At 55.8% G+C, this 25,087-nt stretch overlaps 13 protein-coding genes across 14 annotated transcripts, besides 12 other annotated features; 5 read left to right on the forward strand and 8 right to left on the reverse strand.

The window, feature by feature from the left end:
* Positions 1–410: 410 nt before the first annotated feature.
* EKO05_0006264 (uncharacterized protein) lies at positions 411–890 on the forward strand (the record flags this gene model as incomplete). The annotated part of the gene is made up of 1 exon (XM_038946065.1): positions 411–890. One exon carries the CDS (start codon positions 411–413, stop codon positions 888–890), a length of 480 nt encoding a protein of 159 aa, XP_038797768.1.
* A 304-nt stretch (positions 891–1,194) lies between these two features.
* On the reverse strand, positions 1,195–2,250 carry EKO05_0006265 (uncharacterized protein; the record flags this gene model as incomplete). Its single annotated transcript, XM_038946066.1, has 1 exon — positions 1,195–2,250. The coding sequence occupies one exon, from the start codon at positions 2,248–2,250 to the stop codon at positions 1,195–1,197; it is 1,056 nt and encodes a 351-aa protein (XP_038797769.1).
* A 2,329-nt stretch (positions 2,251–4,579) lies between these two features.
* On the forward strand, positions 4,580–4,882 carry EKO05_0006266 (uncharacterized protein; the record flags this gene model as incomplete). The annotated part of the gene is made up of 1 exon (XM_038946067.1): positions 4,580–4,882. One exon carries the CDS (start codon positions 4,580–4,582, stop codon positions 4,880–4,882), a length of 303 nt encoding a protein of 100 aa, XP_038797770.1.
* Positions 4,883–5,076: 194 nt separating this feature from the next.
* On the reverse strand, positions 5,077–6,243 carry EKO05_0006267 (uncharacterized protein; the record flags this gene model as incomplete). Its single annotated transcript, XM_038940496.1, has 2 exons — positions 5,077–5,283; positions 5,338–6,243. 2 exons carry the CDS (start codon positions 6,241–6,243, stop codon positions 5,077–5,079), a joined length of 1,113 nt encoding a protein of 370 aa, XP_038797771.1.
* Positions 6,244–7,081: 838 nt separating this feature from the next.
* On the reverse strand, positions 7,082–7,715 carry EKO05_0006268 (uncharacterized protein; the record flags this gene model as incomplete). The annotated part of the gene is made up of 2 exons (XM_038940406.2): positions 7,082–7,549; positions 7,596–7,715. The coding sequence occupies 2 exons, from the start codon at positions 7,713–7,715 to the stop codon at positions 7,082–7,084; spliced, it is 588 nt and encodes a 195-aa protein (XP_038797772.2).
* Positions 7,409–7,445: a tandem repeat.
* A 360-nt stretch (positions 7,716–8,075) lies between the features above and the next one.
* Positions 8,076–8,115: a tandem repeat.
* Positions 8,116–8,243: 128 nt separating this feature from the next.
* Positions 8,244–8,285: a tandem repeat.
* Positions 8,286–8,935: 650 nt separating this feature from the next.
* EKO05_0006269 (uncharacterized protein) lies at positions 8,936–9,340 on the reverse strand (the record flags this gene model as incomplete). The annotated part of the gene is made up of 1 exon (XM_038940259.2): positions 8,936–9,340. The coding sequence occupies one exon, from the start codon at positions 9,338–9,340 to the stop codon at positions 8,936–8,938; it is 405 nt and encodes a 134-aa protein (XP_038797773.2).
* Positions 9,341–9,895: 555 nt separating this feature from the next.
* On the reverse strand, positions 9,896–13,461 carry EKO05_0006270 (Structural maintenance of chromosomes protein 5; the record flags this gene model as incomplete). The annotated part of the gene is made up of 5 exons (XM_038940354.1): positions 9,896–10,286; positions 10,338–10,951; positions 10,999–11,126; positions 11,176–11,248; positions 11,296–13,461. 5 exons carry the CDS (start codon positions 13,459–13,461, stop codon positions 9,896–9,898), a joined length of 3,372 nt encoding a protein of 1,123 aa, XP_038797774.1.
* A 422-nt stretch (positions 13,462–13,883) lies between these two features.
* Positions 13,884–16,001, reverse strand: EKO05_0006271 (serine/threonine-protein kinase dbf2; the record flags this gene model as incomplete). Its single annotated transcript, XM_038940619.1, has 4 exons — positions 13,884–13,984; positions 14,036–14,915; positions 14,965–15,389; positions 15,440–16,001. 4 exons carry the CDS (start codon positions 15,999–16,001, stop codon positions 13,884–13,886), a joined length of 1,968 nt encoding a protein of 655 aa, XP_038797775.1.
* Positions 16,002–16,010: 9 nt separating this feature from the next.
* Positions 16,011–16,069: a tandem repeat.
* Positions 16,070–16,518: 449 nt separating this feature from the next.
* Positions 16,519–16,559: a tandem repeat.
* A 238-nt stretch (positions 16,560–16,797) lies between these two features.
* On the reverse strand, positions 16,798–18,179 carry EKO05_0006272 (Ubiquitin-protein ligase; the record flags this gene model as incomplete). 2 transcript variants are annotated; one of them, XM_038940422.2, is made up of 2 exons in its annotated part: positions 16,798–16,977; positions 17,025–18,179. In XM_038940422.2, the coding sequence occupies 2 exons, from the start codon at positions 18,177–18,179 to the stop codon at positions 16,798–16,800; spliced, it is 1,335 nt and encodes a 444-aa protein (XP_038797776.2). The 2 variants fall into 2 exon arrangements, with proteins under 2 accessions (XP_038797776.2, XP_059492747.1); XM_059636764.1 differs by having other exon boundaries at positions 16,798–18,179.
* A 388-nt stretch (positions 18,180–18,567) lies between these two features.
* Positions 18,568–18,840, forward strand: EKO05_0006273 (uncharacterized protein; the record flags this gene model as incomplete). The annotated part of the gene is made up of 1 exon (XM_059636765.1): positions 18,568–18,840. One exon carries the CDS (start codon positions 18,568–18,570, stop codon positions 18,838–18,840), a length of 273 nt encoding a protein of 90 aa, XP_059492748.1.
* Positions 18,841–19,301: 461 nt separating this feature from the next.
* Positions 19,302–19,511, forward strand: EKO05_0006274 (uncharacterized protein; the record flags this gene model as incomplete). Its single annotated transcript, XM_038946068.2, has 1 exon — positions 19,302–19,511. One exon carries the CDS (start codon positions 19,302–19,304, stop codon positions 19,509–19,511), a length of 210 nt encoding a protein of 69 aa, XP_038797777.2.
* Positions 19,351–19,429: a tandem repeat.
* An 81-nt stretch (positions 19,512–19,592) lies between the features above and the next one.
* Positions 19,593–19,656: a tandem repeat.
* A 119-nt stretch (positions 19,657–19,775) lies between these two features.
* Positions 19,776–19,810: a tandem repeat.
* An 80-nt stretch (positions 19,811–19,890) lies between these two features.
* Positions 19,891–19,941: a tandem repeat.
* An 18-nt stretch (positions 19,942–19,959) lies between these two features.
* EKO05_0006275 (Fumarate hydratase) lies at positions 19,960–21,680 on the forward strand (the record flags this gene model as incomplete). The annotated part of the gene is made up of 3 exons (XM_038940398.2): positions 19,960–20,341; positions 20,416–21,433; positions 21,491–21,680. 3 exons carry the CDS (start codon positions 19,960–19,962, stop codon positions 21,678–21,680), a joined length of 1,590 nt encoding a protein of 529 aa, XP_038797778.2.
* Positions 21,681–22,326: 646 nt separating this feature from the next.
* On the reverse strand, positions 22,327–24,394 carry EKO05_0006276 (uncharacterized protein; the record flags this gene model as incomplete). Its single annotated transcript, XM_038940423.2, has 3 exons — positions 22,327–23,635; positions 23,685–24,333; positions 24,385–24,394. 3 exons carry the CDS (start codon positions 24,392–24,394, stop codon positions 22,327–22,329), a joined length of 1,968 nt encoding a protein of 655 aa, XP_038797779.2.
* Positions 24,395–24,415: 21 nt separating this feature from the next.
* Positions 24,416–24,445: a tandem repeat.
* Positions 24,446–24,551: a tandem repeat.
* Positions 24,552–24,574: a tandem repeat.
* Positions 24,575–25,087: the final 513 nt, after the last annotated feature.

Here is a 25,087-nt window from a genome sequence, read left to right on the forward strand (position 1 = left end):
ATGAATGCGGTGACCGAACAACATGGCGTTGTAGAAACGTGTTGGGAGGCGTGTGTTCGATATCCAGACATGTCACGGCGCTGCCGCTGCTTTGAATACCACTAGTTGATGATGCAGTCATGGCGCAGACAAGAGGGGTGAGAGGTGTTCGCGACTGGTCTTCTGCTTTGACCGGTATTCTCTTGAGCCTGCCACTTTACCCCAAAAGGCAAGCCCGCCACGAGCACCCAATCCTACACCTTCCCTTCACAGACACATCTCATTCGCAAAGAGGCAAGCCGTATTCGCTAGAGGAGTTGGACCAATTGCCAAGCGCCAGCAGGCGGGATGGATGATAACGCGTTTAAAGTGGATGTGACACCCGCATACTTCACGACGACTGCCAACGCTCTAGCATTCGTTCGTCCAGCATGATGCAGACACGACCCAGCAAACGCAGCCAGCGCAGCTCGCACAACCCATATCGCGACTACGATGACAAGATACCCGCAAACCCCTTCCTGGACGAGAAAGAAAAGGCCCTGAGCAAGGAAGACGACCAGTCCCCACTATCGCCCATGTTCATCGACTACCTGCGCAAAAAGACCGCCGCCCCTTCCAGCGATCTTGAGAAGATCGATACAGCCAACATCAGCGACAAGTACCACGGCATCAAGATCGCGCACACAATATCGCCCGTCGATGGGAAGACCTTGGGTTGCGACCGCGAACACACTTTCGATACCTTCGTCGACCAACGCAAAGTCAGTAGCGACGCGGGACAAACCAAGCGAGTCGGCCATGGATGGCAGGTTGCGAGGGCGATGAAGCGGGTGCTGAGCTCCAAGGGGCGGGATACGAGAAGGGCTAGACGACAAGAGGAGGCGCTACCGCAAGGGTTAGCCGCCTGAGCCGAGGAAGAGCTTGTGGCTGCTGGCAAGAATCAGTCATGGATGACGGAGGTCTCGCGCATGCTATGGTTCTAACGAGCATGTGTGCTGTGTCTTGTTCAGGTTGGAGCATCATCTGGAGTTGGTTGCGCGACGTTCGTCTGGTGTTCTTGTGTCACCGATTCCCTATACCCCTGTATTTAGCGTTCATGACTTGGTCCATACACGATTTCCAGTGGAAATGAAGTCTCCAGCAGGGAAGCAATTCATTTCTATAATGTTTATTTGTTTTGAATATTTTTTCAACGTTCGAGCTTGTCGTCGCTTACAAGACAATCTTCATGATCTTGCCGGCCTCAGACAAGGTGCCGTTGACAGGCGCAGCAACGCCACCGGACGTGGTAACGTACAGAACATTGGCAGCGATCTTGGACAGAAGGGCGGATGACGCGCCAGCAAGAGCCAAACTCCCAGCGTTGCCAGCAACGAGAGTGGGCTTGCCACCAGCAGCAGCGAACTTGACGACGGTGTTCTCAGGGTTTGTGGTGACGTAGACGGTGCCGTCAGCTGCAACGTCAAGGTCGTCGAAAGAACCGCCAGTGTTCGCAAGCTCCTCGACAGCGATCTGCTTCAATGTAGCAGTCCCGGCAGCGAGATCGGCGCCAGAGGGGTACTCGACGTTGATCCGGCGAAGGACACCGCCAGCGAAAACGGTATAGTAGAGGTAGTCACCCTTGATACGGAAGCCATCGATGCCAACAGCGAAGGCGGCGCCGGCGGGTGCGATCATGGTGTCGTCCTGCAGAGCAAGGCTGTTGGCACCAGTCGCAAGGTCAACAGCCCAGATACCACCAACGACTGAGTCAGTGATGAGAAGACCCTTCGATTCTCCAGCTTCGAACGAGCCCATGCCGTTGAGGAACTTGGCCTCAGGAAGCTTGGTGATGAGTGTAGCGGTTGCCTCGGCTTCCGACATGCTGAGTTTCCAGGTGCTCCAGCTGCCAGCCTCAGGTGTGAATGTGGCGGCATCGACGTTACCGACTGCAACAGCAAACTCGTCGTTGTTGCCAGTAGGTGTAATGCCAGTCACTGAGTTGGCACCGGGGAAGCTGTAGACCAACTCAGCAGAACCAGTCTCCGGGTCGATGAGCCAGAGTTCGGGAGTGAACATGCGGGTGACGAGGAGCTGGCCATTGGAGCGCTCAGCAATGTTCTCCACCCAGGCGCCAGAGCCAGCTGGGAACTGGTAAATCGTAGACAAAGCAGGAACTGAGGTCGAGGTAGTAGTAACCACGGGAGCAGGGCATGCAGCCGGTGCAGCAAGGCCGGTCCTTGCGAATAGAGCGCATGTCGCATTTGCGAGGAAAGCAAGGCCGCGCATGTTGATGGTAGGTAGGGATTCTGATTGATCCGCTGGATGACCTGGTACAGCGATGGTTTGCATGAGCAGGGCCCAAGTCGACTTATATATCTCGCCATGGTCTAACGCCCGTACCGTAAATCTCTGTCTCTTTCCAGCACATCCGCGATGTGGAGCAGGCAACATGTCTCGACCTCAGGGAAGCCATTTTGCCGGTCCGTGGTGGATATGGTACAACGAGTCAATTGGTCGACACCGCGCACAAAACATCGAGTCGAATGCAGGTACACCGTCCGGCAGGCAAATCTCTGGGATCTTACTTGAATCTGGTCAGTGTTCCGGTGTGGACGCATGGGGACGGAGGCTCTGTGGATCAACCCTGCGGGTGTATGGATCCCTGCTTAACCTGAAATATCATTGTGGGCACGAGACTGCAGGAATAAGAACACCAGCCCATCGCTGGTGAGATCTTGGTACGGTACACTTCCCTCCCGCGCCTCTTGTAGAATTTGTCAAAGCAAGTACTGGACGCATTTAGCTCCAGATCGCTCAGGTGTTCGGCGTGCAAAGATACACGCGGCTGCGGCTCGGGACAGGCCCCCCATCCCTACTTTTGCCGCGCTCGCCCCTGTTTAGCCCCAGGGTCAGGGAACGAGAGTCGAAACAGGATGCAAGGCCTGCTAGGGATTGAAACATCCATCTGCGCCTTTGCACGGTCTCTGTTCGACTCTCGGCACCTGGCTCCAAAGGCATCCATCTTGATTTCTGAAAAATTCAAACTGGGCCGTCTGCACACACGCCGGATCCGGCGACAGTTTGTTCGTGCAAAGCCAGAGTCAGGGGCAACTAGACGACTACGCAGGAAAGGGGAGACACGAAGACAGCGTGGGACGGTGGTGATGCTTGTGCGATTAGGCGTCACTTTCGGCAGATGCTACCGATGGGGCAGCCTCGGCGATACTTTCCCATTGAGCTACGACGGCAACGACATCCCAACAGCAAACACGCACTTTCAGCATAATTGTTATACAACTCATAAGTGGAGTAAGAGCCAATTCCTCGGAGAATCCATTTGCAGCATTGTCTCATTTCATCTTCATTGGTCTCAGGGCAACATTTGCATTTCGTTCAGGCAGGCATTCTCGTCGTTGTTTGAATGAAACCCAGGGCCTCCTTGATACATGTTCTTGAACCACGTCGAGTCATAGCTCCAGTTTGCTTCGTTTTTTGTCGCCGAAGGTGAAAGAAGTCGACAACTCCTACGTCTTCTGGTAAATGCACTGTGTTACGAACAAGCACAGACTTTTATACACCTTGCCCTCTGAAGTCCTCGGCTGACAGTATGCCCCCTCTCTTCTCACGATGTATGAATCAGGGTGGATGACATGATTGAAACAGTGGCTATTACTACTCGCTCTCAGGCTGCACACGCATGGCGACACACACATACCAATACACCAAGGCCCCGGTTCTCAAGGCTTTAGTCGAGGGCGAGGAAGAGGGAGACCGATGCTATACGGCAGCCCTGTGCGCAATTCACCACCAGAATGAGACTTAGCACCTTACACTCCGCCGGCCGTGTACGGCGATTACTCCCATAACGTTCCAAAAAAGCAAGCCATCGACATTACGCTCTGAACAGCAAGAAGCCACTCCCGTACCAGCACAGCCTTCTGACCACACCTCCGAGAAACAAGAAATAACTCATGACGTGGCACAGCCATCGCAGGGCAATTTGGCTGTCGCTCTGGCCGGCTTTTTGCAGCAGAACTGAGAAATGGCGGAAATGATAACGCGTATGATGGTACTCAATGCGAATCACGAGCAGGTTATGGAGTTGCTCACACAGTCTAGGCCAGCAACAAACCATCCAGCCTTGGCCAATTCGTTACAAGACACAATCGGCCCAATGGAAGAATTCTCAACTGAACCACATTCCACACCGCGTTCAGCTGAGAGAGTTGATGAAGCAACACAGCAGTTCGTCCAGTATTTGGGATCGCGGCTTGTGTTAGAGTCATTAGCTAAGGCACTTGAGCATAAGCCATCCTAGCAGGAATTATCGGTAGGTCTGCAACAAGCTCCTCAAGCCACGGTTAGGCCATCCAAGGAGCGAACCCAGGATGTCGGTGAAACCTCAGAGGAGCCGCCGAAAGATACGCGATCATTCCTACCCGGGACGGTGGAAGATCGCTGGAATTACGCGAAAAGCTTATTTTCGGACCGATTGTTACAATCTTCCAATCACGATGACTTACTGGTCTTTGTGACGACGTCCGCCCAATACCTGGAGCATCTTGAAGAATAACTGGCTGGCAAGCACGTCAAGCAAGTCGTCGTTGACTTTATCATGGTCAGGGGGGCATTGACAAACACATTCGTCTTCAGACTGAAGCTGAGGAGACGATTTTCAATATCAGGTATCGATGACGTTGATGAGACCTCGGACGAATCAGATTTGAAAGAAGACTCAGACTCAGACCTGTCGGAGGAGCCTTTACCTGAAATCAGGGGACTTCCGCAATTTCCATCAGTGTTGAGGTTGTGTGGTGAAGGAGGCGACGAGCGAGCGCAAAGACTCTACGACGATGATTTTCAAGCTTATCACGAGACCGCCGGGAGGGAGACAGCAGAACTCAAGTTGCAGGTCTGAAATGGGCAAGTGCATGCTCTAAGCCCCTCTGTCGCGATCGTGGGACACCGGACAGAGAAGCTCACCGGGAGGATATGGACGAGAAGGGTCTTGGCCGGTCTTGACTATTGGGGAGCAGGGGCATTGATTCTACCAAGCATGAACGACATGTTTCAGATACCTCGCGGCAGCGGATTTTGAGTTGTTGATAAGCCTCAATCCCACTCTGACTTCAGGCCATTGACGCCTATTGGGACTTCACCGAGAGTTGTAATGCGGAAACCTTGACGTAGTCCCTCCCCTTCATCACTGGTGTTGTAATCACTGATAGCAGTGTGTGCTGTCACACGATTGTCCCAAAGTGCAACAGTCCGGTCATCCCACTTGACGCGAGCCTGGATATCTTGGCTTTGCGAGATGTGCTATCGATGGTCAGCTTCCAACAGCCCTGATTACTCGAAAGGGAGATCACGAACCGTAAACAACAACTTCAGAATCGCCTCGCTCTCCTCAGTCTTCAGCCCCACAATTCTCTTCGTAAAGCCCGGGTTCACAAACAAGACCTTCTGCCTCGTCACAGGATGCACTCGAACGATTGGATGGTAGCTCTTCACTGGCTCTCTGCGTACAAAGTGCCCGTCTCTCCTAGCGTTCTCGGCTTGAGGAAACCCGCTATGCTCCGCTCTCAGCCCCTCGAGGAAAGCTCTCAGCGGCTCAGACAGTCGATCATAGGCCGCTGCTTGGCTCGTCCACGCCGTATCTCCGCCTGTCTCGGGGACTTGCAACAGAGTCAAAAGCGTGATACCAGGCGGCTGATGTTCATACGAGACATCGGAGTGGTAACCCGTGGTGGTGAGCTTGCCATCGCTGCGGCCGAGGCGGTATAGGTTGTCTTTCCCCAAATAGATCGAGTGGAACTCGATATGGTCCTTGACGTGAGCGCCAACAGGGTGGACGTGGAGGCGGCCGAAATGCTGGCCAAATTCCTTCTGGGCAGCTGGGCCGATGTCTTTGAAGTCTTGGTCGCGGAAGATTACAACGCCTCGTTCGGCGATGAGGAGGGCGAGGTCGTCTTTTTGAGCTGGCGTGAGCTGTGAGAGCTGCAGGCCGGTGATTTCAGTACCAGTCCGCGGTGTAAGCTTGGTGACTTTAAGGTTGGTGTTTTCCTTCGAAAGCAAGTTGGCTTTACCGGGTTCGGCGTGGTGGCCGCGATCGTCGAAATCGAAGAGTTCTGTAGGTGGGAACTTGGTGGTGGTATCGTACACTGGAAGGTAAGATGCGTACTTGGAATAGTTGTGGACCTTGTCATCGTAGGCTACTGCGAGCTTAATTGGTGTACCCTCGGCGTTCGTGGTCTCTTTGATGTGGGTCGTGGTTGCCATCTTGAATTTTGAGATGGTGCTAAGTTCTGGGCCTACACTACAGCCGCAAACTCGTTGACTTTATATCCACAGCCTTTCTTCGCTTATATAGGATGATTTATCGCAGTCTCTGCTACGGATGTCTATTTGTGTATAGTTCAAGCACGACATTTGACCCCGCACAAACGCAACATTGCATCAAAGATCGACGTTGTCGGACGTACACACCTCAGCCGATAGCTTCGTTCGCTGGAAAAACAACTATGACTGCTCGTAAGTATCCTGCACCCTCAAAGAGCAAACCGATATTGACAAAGTCGAGCATGGATCTGTACTTCGAATGCGGCCATAGCCAGCACAGTACATCAGTTAGCCACCACATATGAATACTGACAAGAAAAACTGCTTCGGCTGCCGAGGAGATGGGTTACAAGATGCACGTGTTCTGGCATCTTGCGTTCCATACTGAAACGGGACGTCAGCAATGCGATAGTTGCAACGCTTTTCTTGTAAGTTGCCTTGGCTAAACACAACAAAAAGGGATTATTCGTGTGGAGGTCACGGACAATTGAAGGGCTGGATATAGACGACAGATCTCGGACGCTTTGTGGTTCAGAATGTAGAATGTAAATCCCGAGAGCCATTGACATGTTCTACCTAGGGCGAACTGGCTTCATTATCTATTATACCTGCATGTCCAGCTCTTCTCATGATCTGTCTATATACGAAAAAGATATACATACCATAAAAAACAGAGAATCAATCAAACAAAACGAACCCCGCGGCGGAAAAACCACGCCATCGTCCATCACCTCCACCTCACATGCACCCCAATACTCTACTAGAGATAGAGACTCCCTCACCACATCCTCCTCGGCAAACTCATTCCCTTCCTACCACCATCATCCTCCCAAACCTCCTCATCCTCAACAAGCACCCCCTCTTTGCTCTCCTCGACAAAATACTCTCTACTCGCAACACTACCGGACACCCTCTCCACCTCGTCAACATCCCCACTCAACAAGTTCATCCTCTTCTTCCTCTGTACACGAATTCCTAGTACGGCACAGACGAGCAGAACAAGCACACCGATCGCAGTGCACAAGCCCGCGATAGCTGCAGAGTCAAGGCGCGGGGTAGAAGTAGTTGGCAGAGCAGACGGCACAGGCGGGATCGTAGCACCGTGCAGATGCGAGATCGCAGATACAGGTACAGAAACGGATGGCGAGAAGGCGGAAGCAGGCGGTGCTGAAAGCGAGTCGGTGGCGACCTCTACATTCGCGTCATCCACCCCACCAGGTGCATCTGCGCGCTTGACAACATGGTCCTGCTCTGTCCGTAAGCCCGCGATCATCTCAAGTCACGTCACATACCAGCCACCATGCCGTGTCGGAATCTGCACCTACCAATCTCTGCATCTCGAACGCTTCTTCCTCTCGGTGACCTGCGGATCTGATGCCGTATGCACTCCACACGCTCCTCGAGCGCTTCATCTTCGCGAGAAAAGAAGACAGCAGCAGCGCAGAGCACATTATCGACTTTCTCCCCGCAGCAGCCAGCGACACAAGCAGATCCCGATCCGGACGCAGACAGCAACGCCGCGTCGACTCGATGGAAGGAAGCCGAACGAAGCCTGTAAGAATGGCCAGGTGAATCGCGACGAGTCTGAGATTGGGTAAGTGGATAGACAACCGCGAGACCACAAACGCTAGCCACGAGGAATAATCGAATACAGATATCGCCGCGTGTCGGTGTAGATGTGGACAGAGATGAAGAAACAAACAAATACATCCACGGACCAACGGACGGCTAAATCAACACAAGCGCAGATAAACCAGTTTGGATCCGTGGTCCATGCATGCATGCATGCAGGCAGGCAGGCAGTACATTGCACGACGGCGGTTCCGCCGTTTGTGTACCGTTACCTTGCACATCCTTTATTATTATGGGGATCTAGAGGAAGCTTTTCCTTCCTTTTTCTTTCCCCATTTTTTTCTTCTCTCGTTTCGTTCCGTTTCGTTTCGTCTCATGTCATCTTCTCTCATCTACTCAATCTCATCTCAGCAAGTGGCGATTGACTCGACGAATGAGTGAACGAGCATGGCGTCTTGAGTGGAATTCGAGAAGGAGATGGTTGAGTCTTATGATATTGAAAGAGAGGTGGGGTGAAGCTTATTTCGTAGTACTTCGTAGTACTTTGTACGACAGGAAAAGGTGCAGATATTGACTGTGTAGAAATACAAGGGCACACACTACATATGTCGTGCAACCCCACCGCCCAGCAACGAAAGTCAACAAACAACGACGGGCTTAGACACGACGGCACGAATTATCCCGCCACTGACCCAGCTGGGGTCTTTGTCGCAACTTCAGCGTTCCAGAGATGTTGTTACGAGTGCGCTCTTTTCTGTATCCACATCCCCATCCCCACCCTCCTCAACACGCGCCTCGAGCACCAACGCCCTCCGCACGCTCATCAGTCCCGCGATGCTGCACCGCAGCCCATCGAACGGCGCGCCAAGCAAGCAAGTGAGGTAGCTCGAGGGCTCGGATGGATCATTCGCCGTGACCGGCGTCTCGCCCATGAGGATCGTGTGCTGGTTGCTAGAAACACCGGGTCACAGATAAGCAAGGACGTCGTCTCCACGGCTGGCCACGCACGACCGCAACCCCACCGCCTCGGAGCGAGAGCCAAAGTTGAGAAAAGTATCACTCACGGCTGCCTGTCGTCCCTCCAAACGCTCAGCACAAACCCCAGCTCCGGCCTCCTGTGTCCCAACTCTGTATACTCCCTCATCCGAAACCTGACCCTCCCCGGCCCCTCCCCCGTACAACCCATCGAATCCCCAACATCAGGCAGCGTGCCATTAGCCCACTCAGCGCGGCAGTGCGCGGTGTGGTTGTTCGGCATGTTGACGTCGAAGGCGATGGTGGAGGGGAACTGGGTCGATTCGGGCCAGGGTTGGGAGCCAGGGAGGCCCGTGTAGCGCGTCATCATGTGCATAGAGAGGGAGGGGATGGTCCATTGTTCCGCGGTGGGAGGGGCTTGGTTCGAGAATGGGAGGGCGGTGGTGGAGAGGGTGAGGAGGGAGAGTGTGGTGAAGAGTAGGGATAGCATTGTTTTTGGCTTGTTGGGTGGTGGGCTTGATGAGAGGATGTGCGGGGAGAGAGTGGACGGGCGATGGGCAATGGGTCATATATGGGAAGTGCGGTCAGGGTCTTGCCTGCTGTGCACTCATCGTGATGGGCAGCGATGCGCTACACTTCGTAAAGCGCAGCCAGTCATGGAGAACAAGAGCAACCAGGAAACATTGCGCAGTTTTCACTGAGCCGTTGGAAGCTGTAGAACCGTCATGGCTGATCGGGGATACAAAACGTTCAAGCTGTGGTACCCAGTAACGGCCAAGACCGGAGAGCCTCGTGTGCACGGCAGAGGCTGAAAGGATGATCTTCGAGTGAGCTTGTTCTTTGCCAGTGTGTGCGTTACCTATAGTAGCACTACTATGTTTAGCAAAACGATGCTGACGTCGTAGGTGAGGTCGCACGGACGACGCTACGCCCCCATCAGTGTCCAAAGCGCCCCAGCTTTGGTATCTGTGCCTGTGAAAATGCAGAAATAGCCTCGCAACCGATAACGCCTTCGATAAATATCGAAATATATCTGTCTTGAAGCTCAGGCAGCAGCACTAACACGTCCCCTGACCGCAAGCGCAACCTTTGCCATGTCCTTGAGGTTCCACTCGTCCTTTGTAGTCGTACTCTTCGGGATATGCTCACCGCTGTTGATGATGTGGACCTTCATCTTTGGATGGAATTTCAAACCCGAGAGCAACTTCGGTGTGATGAGAAAATATTGGCTCGTACGCTCTTGACAAGCGATGTCAACCATCCGCTCGTGCACCATGCGCTCGTTGCGCGGGTCCATGCCCTGGTTGATCTCGTCGACGACGCGGAACGGTGCCTGTGCAAGGTCTTGCAGGGCCATAAGGTAGAAGATGGTCGAGACGGCGCGCTCACCACCCGATTGACGATTAGCGTTGAGGACGGACATGGACTCGCCCTCGCTGAAAGAACGTTAGTCACAATAAAGATGCGGAGCATGTGAGAATGCTCACCGGAAGCGAACTGAAATCTGAATGGACCAGGCGTTGAAGTCGTCATCATCCTTGTACACCGAGACCTCCCCAGCGCAGCCAATCTGTGCGAAGTTGTGTGCGAATGCATCGCTGATTTTCGCGATGAGTGCATCCAATTCCTTCTCAAACGGATCTTTGATGGATTTGATCTTGTCTTGCGCCTCCCTCAAGGCTGCGGCATGCTTGTCCAGAGAGTCTTGTGTCTTTCGGATTAGTTGCTCGCGGGTTTCGTATGTCTTGACAGCCTGAGCGCTACCTCCAGACATCATTTCGAGTCGAGCATTGACCGACTGGATCTCGTCGTCCAGCTCTGCGACGCTTGGGAGGTCCTTGTACGAAAGCACAATCTGTTTTTCCTCCCCTGTGCAGTCATCCAGTAGCGCCTGAGTCCTGACGTGAGCTTGTCGAACCTCTTCTTTCATAGTGTTAGCCATCTGCTCCAGCTGAGCGACCAGCACTTGTTTTGATCGGAGTCGCTCTAGGACCAACTTGTTCTCCTTTTCGAGCGCTCTGACTTCCGACGCAGCTTCGATCAGACGGATTTCAGCCTCGACAAAATTCTCGTGAAGGCGACGGAACTCGGTGACAGATTTCTGCTATCGTGAGCAATAAGCACAGCACAGGAAGATGGAAGACATACGGCATACTCCAGAGTGAGGTTAGCAATCTTGAGCGAACACAGTCGTGACTGGGCCTTGATCTCCCGGATTCGGTCGCTTGTTTGTGCGTTCAAGTCAATGTACTGCTGCAACTCGTTCTTGTTCTGATCTTAATGCTGTTAATAGAGCTTGTTGAAGAATACATCCAAGACACCTACCAATCATACGAGGAAGGGCTTCCCATTCCGCAACAGCCTTTCGTATGGCAGTCTCCTCTCTCACTATATCATCCTGACAAAGTCAGCACGTTCCTCTGTAGCATGTATTCTGGAACTCACCTTCTGTTCTTTCACTGCCTTGTTCTTCTCAAGAAGCTGGTTGAGCTCGGCCTTGGCCTCGGTATGCTGTGCTGCCATTGCGTTGCCTTCACGATTCAGCTCCTGCAATTGTTCGTCGAGACGCAATTTCTCATCCGAGTTGACGGGTTGATCGACGAAGAACCGTCCCTGCTTGAGATGGTTGACTGCAGTGGACGACACGCCGTACTCCTTTCGTGTGGTAATTCTGTATACTTCCCTGCCGCTGACCCATGCCTGAATCGGGCTGTTCGACGCAGCGGCGTGCTGCTGATCAGTGATGGCCTTTGAGGCAAAAGCAACCCTGTTCAGTCTCACGTTGTCGCAGAGCATCGCAATGACTGGGTCGGGCCCTGTAATGTAGTCGCGAAGGTAGCCCTCGAATCCGTATTGGGCAAGATCCGATGCAGCCACAGGTGACTGGTAGGAAGACAACGGCTTGGGCGACGTCCTGAGGTAAATGCCGTGTAGCCCAAGCTTATCCTTGCCAGTCATTTCACGAAGTAAGAGCCTCTGATCGTCATTGTTGGTGCACGTCATGGCCACAACATCGCCTAATCTCATCTGACTGTCCACAGCGTCTGCATATTTAGGGTCTGTGATTCGGCACTTCAAGATTGGAGGTCCATAGACTTCGCCCTTGAGAGGCAGTTGCGCTTTGTTCGCCTCGAACCATTCCCAGGCCTTGGCTGTCTCAGGAGAGATCTTCTGTAGCAGACTGCTTTGCTTGCCGCTCTGAGTGTCGAGTCGGTCTCGCTGTTGCTGAACCGCTGTTCTCTGAGCTTTGAAATCCTGGACTCGAGCTTGGATGGACGACATGATGCCTCTCAGATCTGTTATGCGACGTTCGGCCGATGAATACTCCTGTCGCAATTCGTCCTTGCGCTGCTGATATGCTGCTTGATCGTAATCGACGGGTCGTTCATGTCGCTTCCGCTCGAGATCGGAGACCTTCTTGGTGAAGCGAGCTATGTCCTGCTGACGGCCTTGCTTAGAACGCATTTCACCAGTGATTTGACCTTGAAATCCATCAATGACCTGTTTTTCTGTGCTGATCGCCTGGGCTTTTTTCTCTGCCTGCTTCTTGACCATATCCATCATCTGCTTGCGTCGCTGGACGACTTGGTTGACTTGATCATGATAAGTCTGCGCTGCTGCCCCAGCTTGCCTGATGGGCTCTACCTCGTTGTTCAGCTCATCCAGCCCCCGCTTCGCTGCTTGGAAGTCATCCTTGACCTTTTTATATTCCGACTTGCGCAGCCTCAATTCAATAATAGGCCGGACTTTCTCGAGGGCTTCCGACTTGATTGCAAGCTCCTGACGCTGGTTCCATCTTTCGACATCGCCCCGTGTAGTATTCTGCAGGGCTTGGAGCTGCTTGAGATGTTCATCATCGTCGTGCCGCTTGGCCCCAAGGTCCTTTTCCTCTTCGCGCAGGACCTTGAGTTGGTTGTGCCACTCGCTCATTTCCGGACGGGCTGCAGCACCCAGAGTCGCCCGTAGTCGCTCAGTATCTTTCATCTTGGCGAACTCGACGACCCGGTCCTGAGGCAAAAATTGACAAAGGTTGTCGATCTGGATAGCAAAACGATTACACAGGTCCATAACAGCAGCCTTGGTAGAGTGCTTTCCGTTGAGGAGGAACACTGTCTTGTTGTCCTCCCTGCGCAAGATGCGGGTCACGACTGGATTTGTCCGCATGTCTCCTGCTCTGGCCAGTTCGATCTCGATCTCGGCTTCAGCAGCGCCATGCTTGACGAACGCACTCAGCTCCTTGGCTCTTCCCAGGTTGTCGGATGACCATCCCAGCCCCAAACAGATTGCGCACACGAGCGTGCTCTTTCCCGTTCCGTTTGGTCCGATAACCATGTTCAGGCTGGGCCCCAGATGGAACTCAGCAGCGGTGTAGGTGACGAAGTTCTTGAGTTTGACTCGCACGATCGAGCCAGGTTGAAATACATCCTCCGCGTATGCGCCGTTGGCCGAGAAGTTTTGGGCGTGTGCGTGGTTGCGAGTGCCAGACGCGTCACGGCTGTAACGAGCGCGTTTGCCGTTCACAGAGACGGGCGTGGGGAGGTCGGAGTCGGATGATTCGTCTGGTTCTTCAGGCGAGGGGCGCTTTCGCCCACGCCGGACGAGGCCAGGCATCGCTGCGCTGTGTGAATGCAGGGTAGAACAGTGGAGAGTGGCTGTGTTTCTAGGAGAGCGTTCCTTGGTGATGGATGGATGGACACGCGCTAGTGTCCATCACGTGATAACGCGCAACCGTAAAAAAGTGCGGGGATATCAGTGGTGAGCGACGGATGGAAGAGTATGGGTATCTTTGAATCATGTGCCCCCTCGACCGCTACCTAATACAATGCTGCAGTCCTTGTCCACCGACCAAATGCAATAACGCCAAAGTACAACGCAATATTGACGTGATGCAAATCTTTCCCTCGTCCGTTTGGCTCATTACTCGTCCCAACGTCAAATTTCGTATGCTTCAAAGGTTGCCCACCTAGGCTTAGAATCGAAACTCACCACGGGCACAGCCAGCGCGAGGATGCATGGCTCTGATCGACTCGAGGCTAGAAGATGGTACCAAAGTTCTCTTCGACTGCGCCGAGAGGTTTCCTCGGGCTGGCAGGCTTGCCATTCTCGTCTGCTGTCTTCTTGTGACGGAAAGTGACTGTCTTACCGTTAGTGATCTGAAGTGTTGGAGCAGTTGGCTTGCACTTACATCCTACAAAAAGTCCCTTGTTCATCTTCTCATCGCGCTCCGCCATGGCCTCCAATGCTGCTTGCTTGTCGTGCACCTCCTTGTACTTGGCCATGTCGGCTTCGCTGCCAAAGTCGTCAAAGTATCCCGCGTCGGTGTCACTATCCAGCTCTGGCACGAATGGCGCCTTGTTCTCCCTCAGCTTCGTCCAGTCCACTTCTGCGAAGTACTGGTGTGCATGAATCTCTGAGATGCCGCGGAAACGAGTCGACTTGGAAGCAACCAGACGGACAATGAGATCCCAGGTACGCTTGGACAAGAAATACGCTGGATCTTCGTAGACTGGCTTGCGCAGGACCTTCTTCCACTGCTTCAGATTCTGCCACGTCTCATCCACAGTAGCACCAGCGAACGGCGGGTATCCAGCCAGGGCTTCGAAGAGCATGCATCCTAAGCTCCAGTAGTCGACTGTGAAGTCGTATTCCTCTCCCTTGAGGACTTCAGGTGCCATGTAGTCTGGGCTTCCAACGATACTCTTCGCGTAGTTGACGTCTCGCTCGCGTAGGGATCGGTAGTTGTCTCGGCGCTGGGCTGCGCTTCGCTCTTCCACAGGACGTCCAAAGGGCGAGATGACATCGCTCACCGACTGTAGCTTGATGCGCATAGACTCAATCTTGATAGGAGCAAGCATGCCGGCTGCTAGACCAAAGTCGGTCAACTTGACGTGGCCAGTGCTATCGATGAGGAAGTTTTCGGGCTTCAGATCACGGTGAATGTAGCCAAGCTGGTGCAGGGAATCGACGCAAGAGAACATCTCAGCAATGTAGAATCGCGCGTGTCGGTTATGCAGAACCCCAGTGTTGTTCAACAGCGTACGGAAGTCGCCGCCAGGGACATACTCCTACGATGTATCAGTGGATGTGCTGTGACAGAAGCGACGTCAGACGTACCATAGCCAGGTAGATGCTCTTCTCGTCTTGGAAGGCATACAGAAGTCGAACAAGCCACTCGCTCTTCGCTGTCGTCAGAATATCACGTTCCGTCAGGACGTGGCGGACCTCGTCCAGCTTGAACAACAGTGTTTTGCTCATGACCTTCAAAGCGCACACTTCCTTTGTGTCCTTCTTCTGCGCCAGGAACACCTGGCCGTAGCCTCCCTGGCCAACCTGTGTGAGGATCTGGAAGTCGCCCTGCCTCAGTCGAGTGCGGCGCTTGCGGAGGTTGGCGCGCTCGCGGCCTAGGTATTGTGTGAGAGCATCGTCGTATTCAGCTTCCGGTGTCTCAGGCGGCGCGGGGTTCTGAGCCTTGAATTGGCTGAGGCGGTTCTGGCGGGTGTGTACGTAGGTGAGGAGATCGTAGTAGTAGTCGAGGAAGTCTGAACAAGGCGTTAGCGTGACTCGATGCCAGTCGGTGGCCAGTACCTACAAAGCTGCGTGACGTTGGCCAGACGCTTCACTGCTGGCTTCCTAGCTTTCTCCAGCTCCTCGGCCGAGAGACGCTGGGGTGCAGGGTAGTACCGTTGCGAGCCTTCTGCTTCCCGCGATCGATACGGCTCCTGTCGCGACTGCGCAGCGTGTGTGAGGAAGCTAGCGTCCTTGTGCGTGGTCGGCCGAGCGGCCGGCGGCGTGTTTTCTTGGTTCGACTTGCGCGTGGGACTGCCTGCTGAGAGCGTGGTGACGTCTCCCGCAGCAGGGTCGACGTTGGTGCCAATCTTCAGCCTGCTGGGGGAGGTGGGTGTGTCCGGCTTCTGTTTCGAGGGCGAGCCCATGGTGGGGAACAGCTTCATAGCATTTTCGAACACGTGCGGGAGGTCGAACGCGCCCGGTGGCTGGTGGCTTTTGCTGGGGCTGCCCTGAGGCGTCTGTCGCGGGCTGATGAAGGCCTCCTGGGAGGGCGTGCCGGGGCGGTCCATCTCACTGGAGCGAGTGTGTAGCGGCGGTGGCGGCATGGGCATCGGGAAGCTCTGTCTGTTGGGGTCTGAAGCCATGGCGGTGGTCAGAAGCAAAAGCAAAAGCAAAGGCAAAGGCAAAGGCAAAGGCAAAGGCAAAAGCAAAACATGCAACGACCGCAGGGAAGGCACGCCTGCAGCTCCAATCGTCGCAGCTTCCCACACAAACAACGAGACCGGCAGCAAAGCAACAGACAAACACGGGAAGCGGTTCACGGATTTGGCGATGCAAGAGGGGATGAGCCGATTGGGACGATCTCGTGGAGAGACTGTGGTGATGGCACCGCCAGCTTTGGTGGTTGCGGGGTGTGGTCTGGTTTGTTTTGTGCTAACGCTGCGCATGGCAACCAATGAGCATTCCGCAACCGTCGTGCGTCTCAACACGGCTTGACCTGGACGGCGTGCTGTGACGCTTTGTTGTTATTGCCCTCGCCGCTACCGACTAATCCAAACGTATTCCAACATTAATAACAGTGCCCAGGTGGTGGATCCAAGGAGTGTGCGTGCCCCTGACCAAACTCATGCCCAACCCACCATACCATCAACGCCGAAAAGGGACCGCCGACCGCCGACTGCCGACCGCCGACCGCCGACCGCGGATAAGGCTTTGAGTAAACACCGTGCACAACAATGATATCATAGCCCGAATCGGCCGCATCTGCCGCATCTGGATTCTGCCGCATCGCCAACGCTATGCCGAGACCAGGTGCCCCGCGGCGGAGCTGCTTCCCTCCTGCCAAGTACCGCGTCTGCCCAGGAGAATCATCCACAAAGAAAGCAGGATCATGGCATCTAGCTTGCCATCGCTCTTCTGTACTCACTCCCTCACCCTGTCTCAAGCGTGCGCATACTGTGCTTGGAGCTCGTTGGCCAGTAATTCTTGAAAACCTCGAGAGTTGCGGGCGGCGTACATGTGCAAGTACGCCGATCTGTATTGCGGCGACGGCGGCTCGACCAAAACCTTGCGGCACATCGGACAGGTGACCTTGTTCTTGTGCGTCTTGCAGGTGTCAAACTGGAGTCAAGTCAGCTTCACCGTGTTTCGTGCGTGGACTTACGTACCCATTGGGCAATGCAAAACTCGCCAAAAGTGTGCCCACAAGGAAGCTGCACGGCGACTTCCTCCTCCTCCGAGGGTTGCACAGAGGCAGCAGCGTAGTCTTTTGCACAGATGTCGCAAGTTGGACATGTGTCTTTGGGCAGGTCGCCTGCAAGCAGCTTAGGCAAGCTTGTCTTAAGTCCTTGAACTTGACGACTGGTGGAGTGGTTTGGATCGAGGTACTGGTGGAAGAAACGTGGCCGGCCTTCCCTCGGGCGGTGCCTCACGCGACTGGAGGGAGGGGAGCGAGCCGCAGCCTCTTCCACGTCGGACGATGTGCTAGATTGCGGTAGATCCCAAGAGTATCTGTCAAAACTCCGACGGGCCGAAGTGCGTGGAGAGGAATGCCGGTCTGAGTGACGGCCTTGCGCAGTGGGGTTCGTCGGTGCCTGTCCTTCTGTGTCGTCAGAATTACGGGTCGAGAGGATGGGATCAGGTTGGTGTGACCGACGCTGGAGCGGTCGTAGGTGCTGGTTTGACGGTGATGGTCTCTGATGGAGCGGATGCATTTGTCGAGACTGTTCGACGCCTCCACCCCTCAACGTTGGCGTGGGCTGCCCCTCGCTGAACACCTGGTTCGGTGCATCTTCTGGCATCGTAGCCGTTCGGGCCGATATTGAGTGTGGTGAGTAATCCATCGCTGCGTGCAACAGTCCTTGATAGCCTAGGTGATACGAGGGGAAGAATTGCGGCGTTCCACGCGGTGCAGATGGATCGTGTCTGGGGAACAACTCGCCAACCGTGGGCCTGCTTGAGACCGCGGGCGTATCGACGGGGCCGCTACGTATAGCTGGAGGGAGCCTTGGCTGGTGGGATGCATAAGAAAACGTTGATGGCGGAAAGTACAATGGCTGCGGCCCGCCATAGACGGCGTACGGGGAGCGCGCGAAGTGCGGATCACGGTATGGTTGGCTGTTCATGTGCTGTGGTTGTGTCGAGACGAAGGGATCGTAGCTCTGGCTGTACGGTGTCTCGTATCGTTCGTGCCGCCACACTCCATGTTGATAGAACGGCGGCGCGAGAGGAGATGGTGGGGCAGAGACGTCTGCACCCTGAGCACCTGACTCTGTGGACATTGTTTGGAGAAGGTGAGCCGCATCAAATTCAGGCGCAGCCATATGTGCTGGACGGTCTTGTGTATGTAGCTGTCTTTGCCTTGACGTGTTCCGGTGTGAGTGGAGGGTTGGTGCTGACCGACGGTCTGTGATGGCGGCGGATGTCAGTCAGGCTGGGTGTGTGATGTGGATGGTTAGGCTCAAGTAAAGAATCAAGCTCGACAAAAGTCTGCACAAGCTCGGTGCCCTGGCACCGATGAGAGTTGTGAAGCGGAGGGAAAAGAGGAGAAGTGCGGTGCAGCAGCAGAAGGGCCCAGCGTCATGTGCGGCTGGGTGCACGAGTGCAGGAGGCGCGGGCGGTGGTTTGCACCGGCGCTTCACAGACGAAGCACGGGTGGGCGAGAGTGAGCAAGGGCAAAGGGCAGGAAGGCAAGGCCGTTTGTCGTCAGCGATGTCGTTAGATTTCAAGGAGAACCGCAAGCGGGGTTATGTGACGCTGGCACCTGTATGGCTTATCCACAAGGAACGGCGGCGACGGGCGGTCAAAGTCAGGTGGTGGACAGACTCCACTGCGAAGCGGTTTGTGAGACGCGATCAGCTGCGCAGGAGAGGCCTCCATCTAAGCATGGCCTCGGGCGACATGAGCCGGGAGTGGCCTCCCTCTGTCCAAGCGGGAGGCGCAAGGAGCGGAGGTACTGGCGGCAAGCTGGATCCGAGGACCTGAACGCTTACCTGAGCGTTGAAGGCTCGAACGCCGGTACGTTTGAACGCTTGAACGCTTGAACGCTTGGACAGGGTGGCCGGCTGGCTTTGGTGGGCGTGGGCATCACAAAGCGTGCAGCGCGGCCAGCGCCCCATTCGGCAGCGCAGTTTGTGCCTCAGACGCAGCTTGCGTCCAACTTAGTTTGAAAGGAAAACAGCGAATGGGAGAGCTGCCGTGCAAGCCTGCCAGCAGAAGAGTGAGCGAGCACGCCCTTGGCTGATTGAGCACAAAGGGTACCGGTGTGCCGCGGAATATCGATTCAGGCGCTGGAGGGTGCTGGAGCTGGAGGAGGGTCGGGGCTAGAGTGGTGCAACTCTGCGGACCGATGCATTGCTTGCTGATGCAAACGAGCGCGGCCATGTCAAGAACGCGGCCAATACGCCGCAAGAATACGGATACCTGGGCCAGCTGCACAGCAGCGTATGGAGGCGACAGCTGGCCAACATGATGCGAGGAGAAGGAGAGAGAGGGAGAAGAAGAAGAAGAAGAAGAAGAAGAAGAAGAAGAAGAAGAAGAAGAAGAAGAAGAAGAAGAAGAAAAAGAAGAAGAAAAGGAAGCTTGAGAGAAGAGATGAGAAAAGCAAGGGAACGAAAAGAAAGGCAAAGAAAGGGAAAAGAAAAGGGAGATCTTGATAGAAAGAAAGAGACGAGAGTTGGGACCGTCTGGCATGGAACACCACCAGACCTGGACACGCATTTGCTTCCAAGCTGCATCATTTCCATTTCCATTTTCATTTTCATTCTCATTTTCATTTTCCTTTTCCCTTTCCTTCCCCATACTCGCCCCGTGCGCGGTGGAGGGATGGTCGAGGTCACGTGCAGCGAGCTCGGCAGACCCACCTCCGGCATTTCCCGCGACGAGGCTCTGCGATTGCCGGCGGGCGTCTGAGGGTTGGATTTCTGTTTCTGTTTCTGATTCTGTTTCTGATTCTCATTCTGAACTCCATCTCCATCCCATCCTGTAGAGCAGAGCAGACATCGCAGTCGGTCAATTGGCAGCTCAGACAGTGCCCCTTCTCCACCGTCCTCTCCACCTCTCTCTCGATTGCCCTCCCCCTCTCCCAGCACGCGAATGACTGCCATGTTCACAAGCGCGCGTGTGCAGCTCCGGGCTGCCGAGGCCGGGTGCATGCGCTCACTGGCACACGCGAGGGCCAACCCCTCCATGCTCCGCGCCACGCGCCCCCTCTCCACCGTGACACGCCAGACGGCCAAACACACGGCATTGGCTGCCCAGCGCCGCCTCTTCAGCGCATCGCCGACCATGGCCAGCACGCGCACCGAGAGCGACGCCTTTGGCGAGGTCCAGGTGCCCAGCGACAAGTACTGGGGCGCCCAGACGGAGCGCTCGCTGGAGAACTTCAAGATCAACCAGCCCCAGGACCGCATGCCGCCGCCCATTGTGCGCGCCTTTGGCATTCTCAAGGGCGCCGCCGCCACCGTCAACATGAAGTTCGGGCTGGGTGCGTCCCCGAATCCACACCAACACTGACTGCCCGTTGCCACCGTCTCGACCTGGCTGCTGACACCTCCGCAGACCCCAAGCTTGGAAAGGCGATCCAGCAGGCCGCCGAAGAGGTCGCCTCCCTCCAGCTCCTCGACCACTTCCCCCTCGTCGTCTGGCAGACGGGCTCCGGCACCCAGTCCAACATGAACGCCAACGAGGTCATCTCCAACCGCGCCATTGAGATCCTCGGCGGCACCATGGGCTCCAAGAAGCCCGTCCACCCCAACGACCACGTCAACATGTCCGCCTCGTCCAACGACACCTTCCCCACCGTCATGCACATCGCCGCCGTCCTCGACCTGGAGGAGTCGCTGCTGCCCGCCCTCACCAGCCTGCGCGACGCCCTCAGGAAGAAGAGCGAGCAGTGGGAGAAGCTCATCAAGATCGGCCGCACCCACCTGCAGGACGCCACCCCCCTGACCCTCGGCCAGGAGTTCTCCGGCTACGTCACCCAGCTCGACTACGGCATCGAGCGCGTCAAGTCGTCTCTGCCCCGCCTCCGCATGCTCGCCCAGGGCGGAACCGCGGTGGGAACTGGCATCAACACCTTCAAGGGCTTCGCCGAGGACATTGCCTCGGAGGTCTCCAAGATGACCGGCCACGACTTCATCACAGCCCCCAACAAGTTCGAGGCCCTGGCCGCCCACGACGCCATTGTCGAAGCCCACGGCCAGCTCAACACCCTCGCCGCCTCCCTCTTCAAGATCGCACAGGACATCCGCTTCCTCGGCTCCGGCCCCCGCTGCGGCCTCGGCGAGCTGAAGCTGCCCGAGAACGAGCCCGGGTCTTCCATCATGCCCGGCAAGGTCAACCCCACCCAGTGCGAGTCCCTGACCATGGTCTGCACACAGGTCTTCGGCAACCAGGCCGCCACCACCTTTGCCGGCTCGCAGGGCAACTTCGAGCTCAACGTCTTCAAGCCCGTCATGATCCGCAACCTGCTGCACAGCTCGCGCCTGCTGGCCGACGCCATGCGCAGCTTCGAGAAGAACCTCGTCGAGGGCCTCGAGGCCGACGAGAAGCGCATTGGCTCGCTGCTGACCGAGTCGTACGTCCCCTGCTCCTTTTCGCTGTGCAAGTGATGGTTGCTAACAAATCTCCACAGCCTCATGCTGGTCACCTGCCTTAACCCCGTCATCGGCTACGACGCCGCCTCCAAGACAGCCAAGCACGCGCACAAGAACGGCCTCACCCTCAAGGAGGCCGCCATGGAGCTCAAGGTCATCAGCTCCGAAGACTTTGACAAGCACGTCCGCCCGGAGCTCATGATTGCCCCCAAGGAGGCCAAGCTATAAATGTACATGTATGTGTGTGCGTGCGTGTGCGAACACGGGTGGGAAAGTCGGAAAGAGAATGTGTAAGTATCCAATGTAATTGTGAAAGCGAAGCGAGCGTCGTTTGAACCACTGTTTGTTATCATCGTCCTATCTGCATCTACGCATTGACTGGGCATGTTTGGTCTTTGAACACTGCAAGCCCGACGTCCCGAATCGCTAACCTCGTGCGTGGTCTTTTTCCCACGTGGTGCGAGACTCGACATCGCCATACAAAAGACCACAGCTTGCCGGTCTGTAGAAGGTGTGATGTCATTATGATACTGGAGCTAGCTATGGATATCTCGATCCTCCATGTGGTGGCGTGTATGCCCCATCCAGGAAAGTGTGGAGTGACGCTTTCTACTGTCGTCGAGCAGGTGGGTTGAATGCCTTTCGAGGTGGATCGAGAAGGCGTGGACTGTGTTGGCAACGATTGGTTTTGAGATGGGGGACGATTCAAAGCATGGTTGGAGAAGCAGGTCCAGAGACAGCGGTAGTCGAGGAACAGGATCCCAGCGTACCTCTCTCCTTGAGAATGCCCGTGTTTAAGACCGTACATTTCGTGTTGATGGAACCGCTAAGATATGGCAAGACTCCGAGTCGAGAGGGATGACTGAAAGCTAGCTCACAGCTTCGCCTCAACACCACCCGCACCTTCCCTTAATCGATCCCAGTCCTCCATTGTGAACACCACATACCCCCCATCTTCTTTCACCAGACCTGAGTGAGCAGCGAGTGAAGCAGGGTGCCAGTACAGCGTGTCATACTCGACACCCTCTGCCCCCTTCTCCGCCGCTTCTTTATCGGCCCTGTCCATGATCTTCCTCAAATCGATACCGTCGTTCCTCAGCGGCACCTTGTTCTGCTTGTTGTTGTGCATACTCGTCTGATACTTGAGTACCCGCAGGAAAACAGGGACCGCATACTTGGGCAGCTTGGATTTCGCATGGGCCAACAAGCCGCTGAAGTCAAAGGCGTCGGTGTGTGTTGACGCGATGTTGATAGCTGCACACCCAGCCCGGCCATCGTGTCCGGGTACTTCGACGCCGTAGACGTTTGCTTCGCTGATGCCGGGGAAGGAGCCGAGTGCTTCGGCGACCTCGGCGGTGCTGACGTTTTCGCTCTTCCAGCGGAACGTGTCGCCCAGCCGGTCCAGGAAGAACCAGCGTCCGTCTGGGTCGCGGCGGAGAGCGTCGCCGGTGCGGTAGTAGAGGTCGCCTTTCTTGAAGACGTTGCGCTCGAAGCGCTTCTGCGTTGCTTCGGCGTTGTTGTAGTAGCCTACGAAAGCGGATTCGTCGGGCATCTGGACCAGGATCTCGCTGCCTTCCTCGTAGGCTTTGCGTTTGCAGAAGCCTGTCTTGGGGTCGCGGATCAGCTCGCCGGTGACGATGTCAACTTGGACGGGGACGTAGGTGTTGTGGAAGCGCCAGCGGTCAATCAGGCCCTGGTGGCCGACGGATGTTGCAGTGAATGGGCCGCGGGAGCTGTTGAACAGGCCCATGACACCCTCTGTGCTGTTGAAGAACTCGCCGACGACTTGGATGCCAAAGCGGTCAACGAAGCGCTGCCACACGTCTGGTCGTAGGCCGTTGCCGTACATGGCTCGCACGTTGTGCTTCTTGTCGAGAGGGCTGGGGGGCGTGTTGATGAGGTAGCGGGCTGTCTCGCCGACGTAGACAATGGCCGTGGATCGAGAGTCGCGGACGTCGGTCCAGAATCGCGAGGTGGAGAACTTGGTGCCGATGCAACATGTGATGCCCGTGACCATGCAGACCAGCGCTGTTGTGCCTCCTGTGCCGTGGTAGAGCGGCATGCAGACATACCACCTATCGCCGTTGGGTCCTGTTTTCAGCCCCATGGCACCGACGCGACCAGTGAGGCCGGCCGCTCTCTGCGTCTCGAACGGACAGGCCTTGGGGTGGCCGGTTGTGCCGCTGCGCATGTTAGCCCAAGCCTCCTGCCCAATACGAGACAGCGACGGACCTTGTGTAGAACAGGAACAGAGGAAACTTCCCCTTGGCAGCGACCCTCAGCTCATCGCCCGGCCTCTTCGGCTCCAGGCGCGAGATGCCGCCCTTCTGCGTCTGATCCAGCACGACAATCGTCATGCCCAGCTCGGCCTCCAACCGGTGCCTGACCTCCTCGATCCTCCTTCGACAGCCGTCGTCCTCGTCGACGACGATGAGTTTCGCATCTGCGACCTTGAGACAATGCACCAGCGCATCCCCTGCGAGATTGTAGTTGATCCACGCCGGCGCACTCCCAATGCTCCAGCTGCCGAGATGGGTGAACAAGAACTCGGGTCTGTTCATCATGTACATGGCCACCAGCTTGCCCGGCTGCAGGCCAGCTTGCCGCATGAACTGGCCATAGCGGCAGGCATTCGCATACGTCTCGGCCCAGGTGTAGCAGCCCGTGCGGCTCCAGATAGCCTCGGCGTCCGAGGGCAGGCGGCGCACCTGGGCTTCGAACTGGTACCAGAGGGACTGGCCTTTGCCCTGGGCCGTCTTCTCGAGCGCGCGTTGGGCGGCGCGCTGGCCGAGGATGCCGCGGACGTCTTTGGTGATGTGGAACTTGGCGTCGAGATAGGCGAGGCCGGCGGTGGACGCCGCGATGGCGCCTGCGACGGGGGCTGGTGTCGTGGGTTAGTGACGGCTGCGGCCGCGCAGACAAGCGTACGCACCAAGAGCCATTGCAGATGGATGCTTTCTCTGCAAGATGACAGCACAAGAGTCAAAGGCACGAAGAACAAGAGCAAGAGCAAGAACAAGAGCAAGAGCAAGAGCAAGAGTAAGAGCAAGAGCAAGAGCAAGAGTAAGAGCAAGAGCAAGTGCAAGGACAAGAACAAGAACAGGAACAAGAACAATAAAAAGGAGATCAGACACTCGCTGCTCTTCATCCATCTGCAACCGCAGCGCAACGTGACTGATTGCCGACTTGCCCTCGGTTGGTCCTCGCCGCCGCCTTTCCCCATCCAGCCTACCCCACGACGCTAGGCGCCCCACGTCCGAGCTGTGGATGCTTCTCGGTGCTTCAACGTGCATCGTCGGCACTGAACCGCGAAAGACAGCAACCGGCCATGTCGTCCAGGGGACATTCCGACATGCAGACCAGTGCTTGCCTGTGCTACCACCTCGGCCAGGCGTTGTCGCAAAGCGCACCGACCAAGGCTCGTGCCTCGTGGCCGTCTGACGAGCAGGTAAGAAGCTGGCTTACGCGCGCAAGTCTGCCTCTGTGATGAAATCACCGTGGCAAGTCTCCGCGCGGAACCGCCGCACAGTGTCAGCATCACGTGTCCCTGTCGACACGCGAACCAGACGGGACACTACTTCAGACCGGGAAAGAGAGTGCATCTCCACAGAAAGCTGCTGATGATGAGAAGCTGC

This window comes from Ascochyta rabiei, chromosome 10 (assembly GCF_004011695.2).
Source record: "Ascochyta rabiei chromosome 10, complete sequence".
Taxonomy (NCBI): Eukaryota; Fungi; Ascomycota; class Dothideomycetes; order Pleosporales; family Didymellaceae; genus Ascochyta; species Ascochyta rabiei.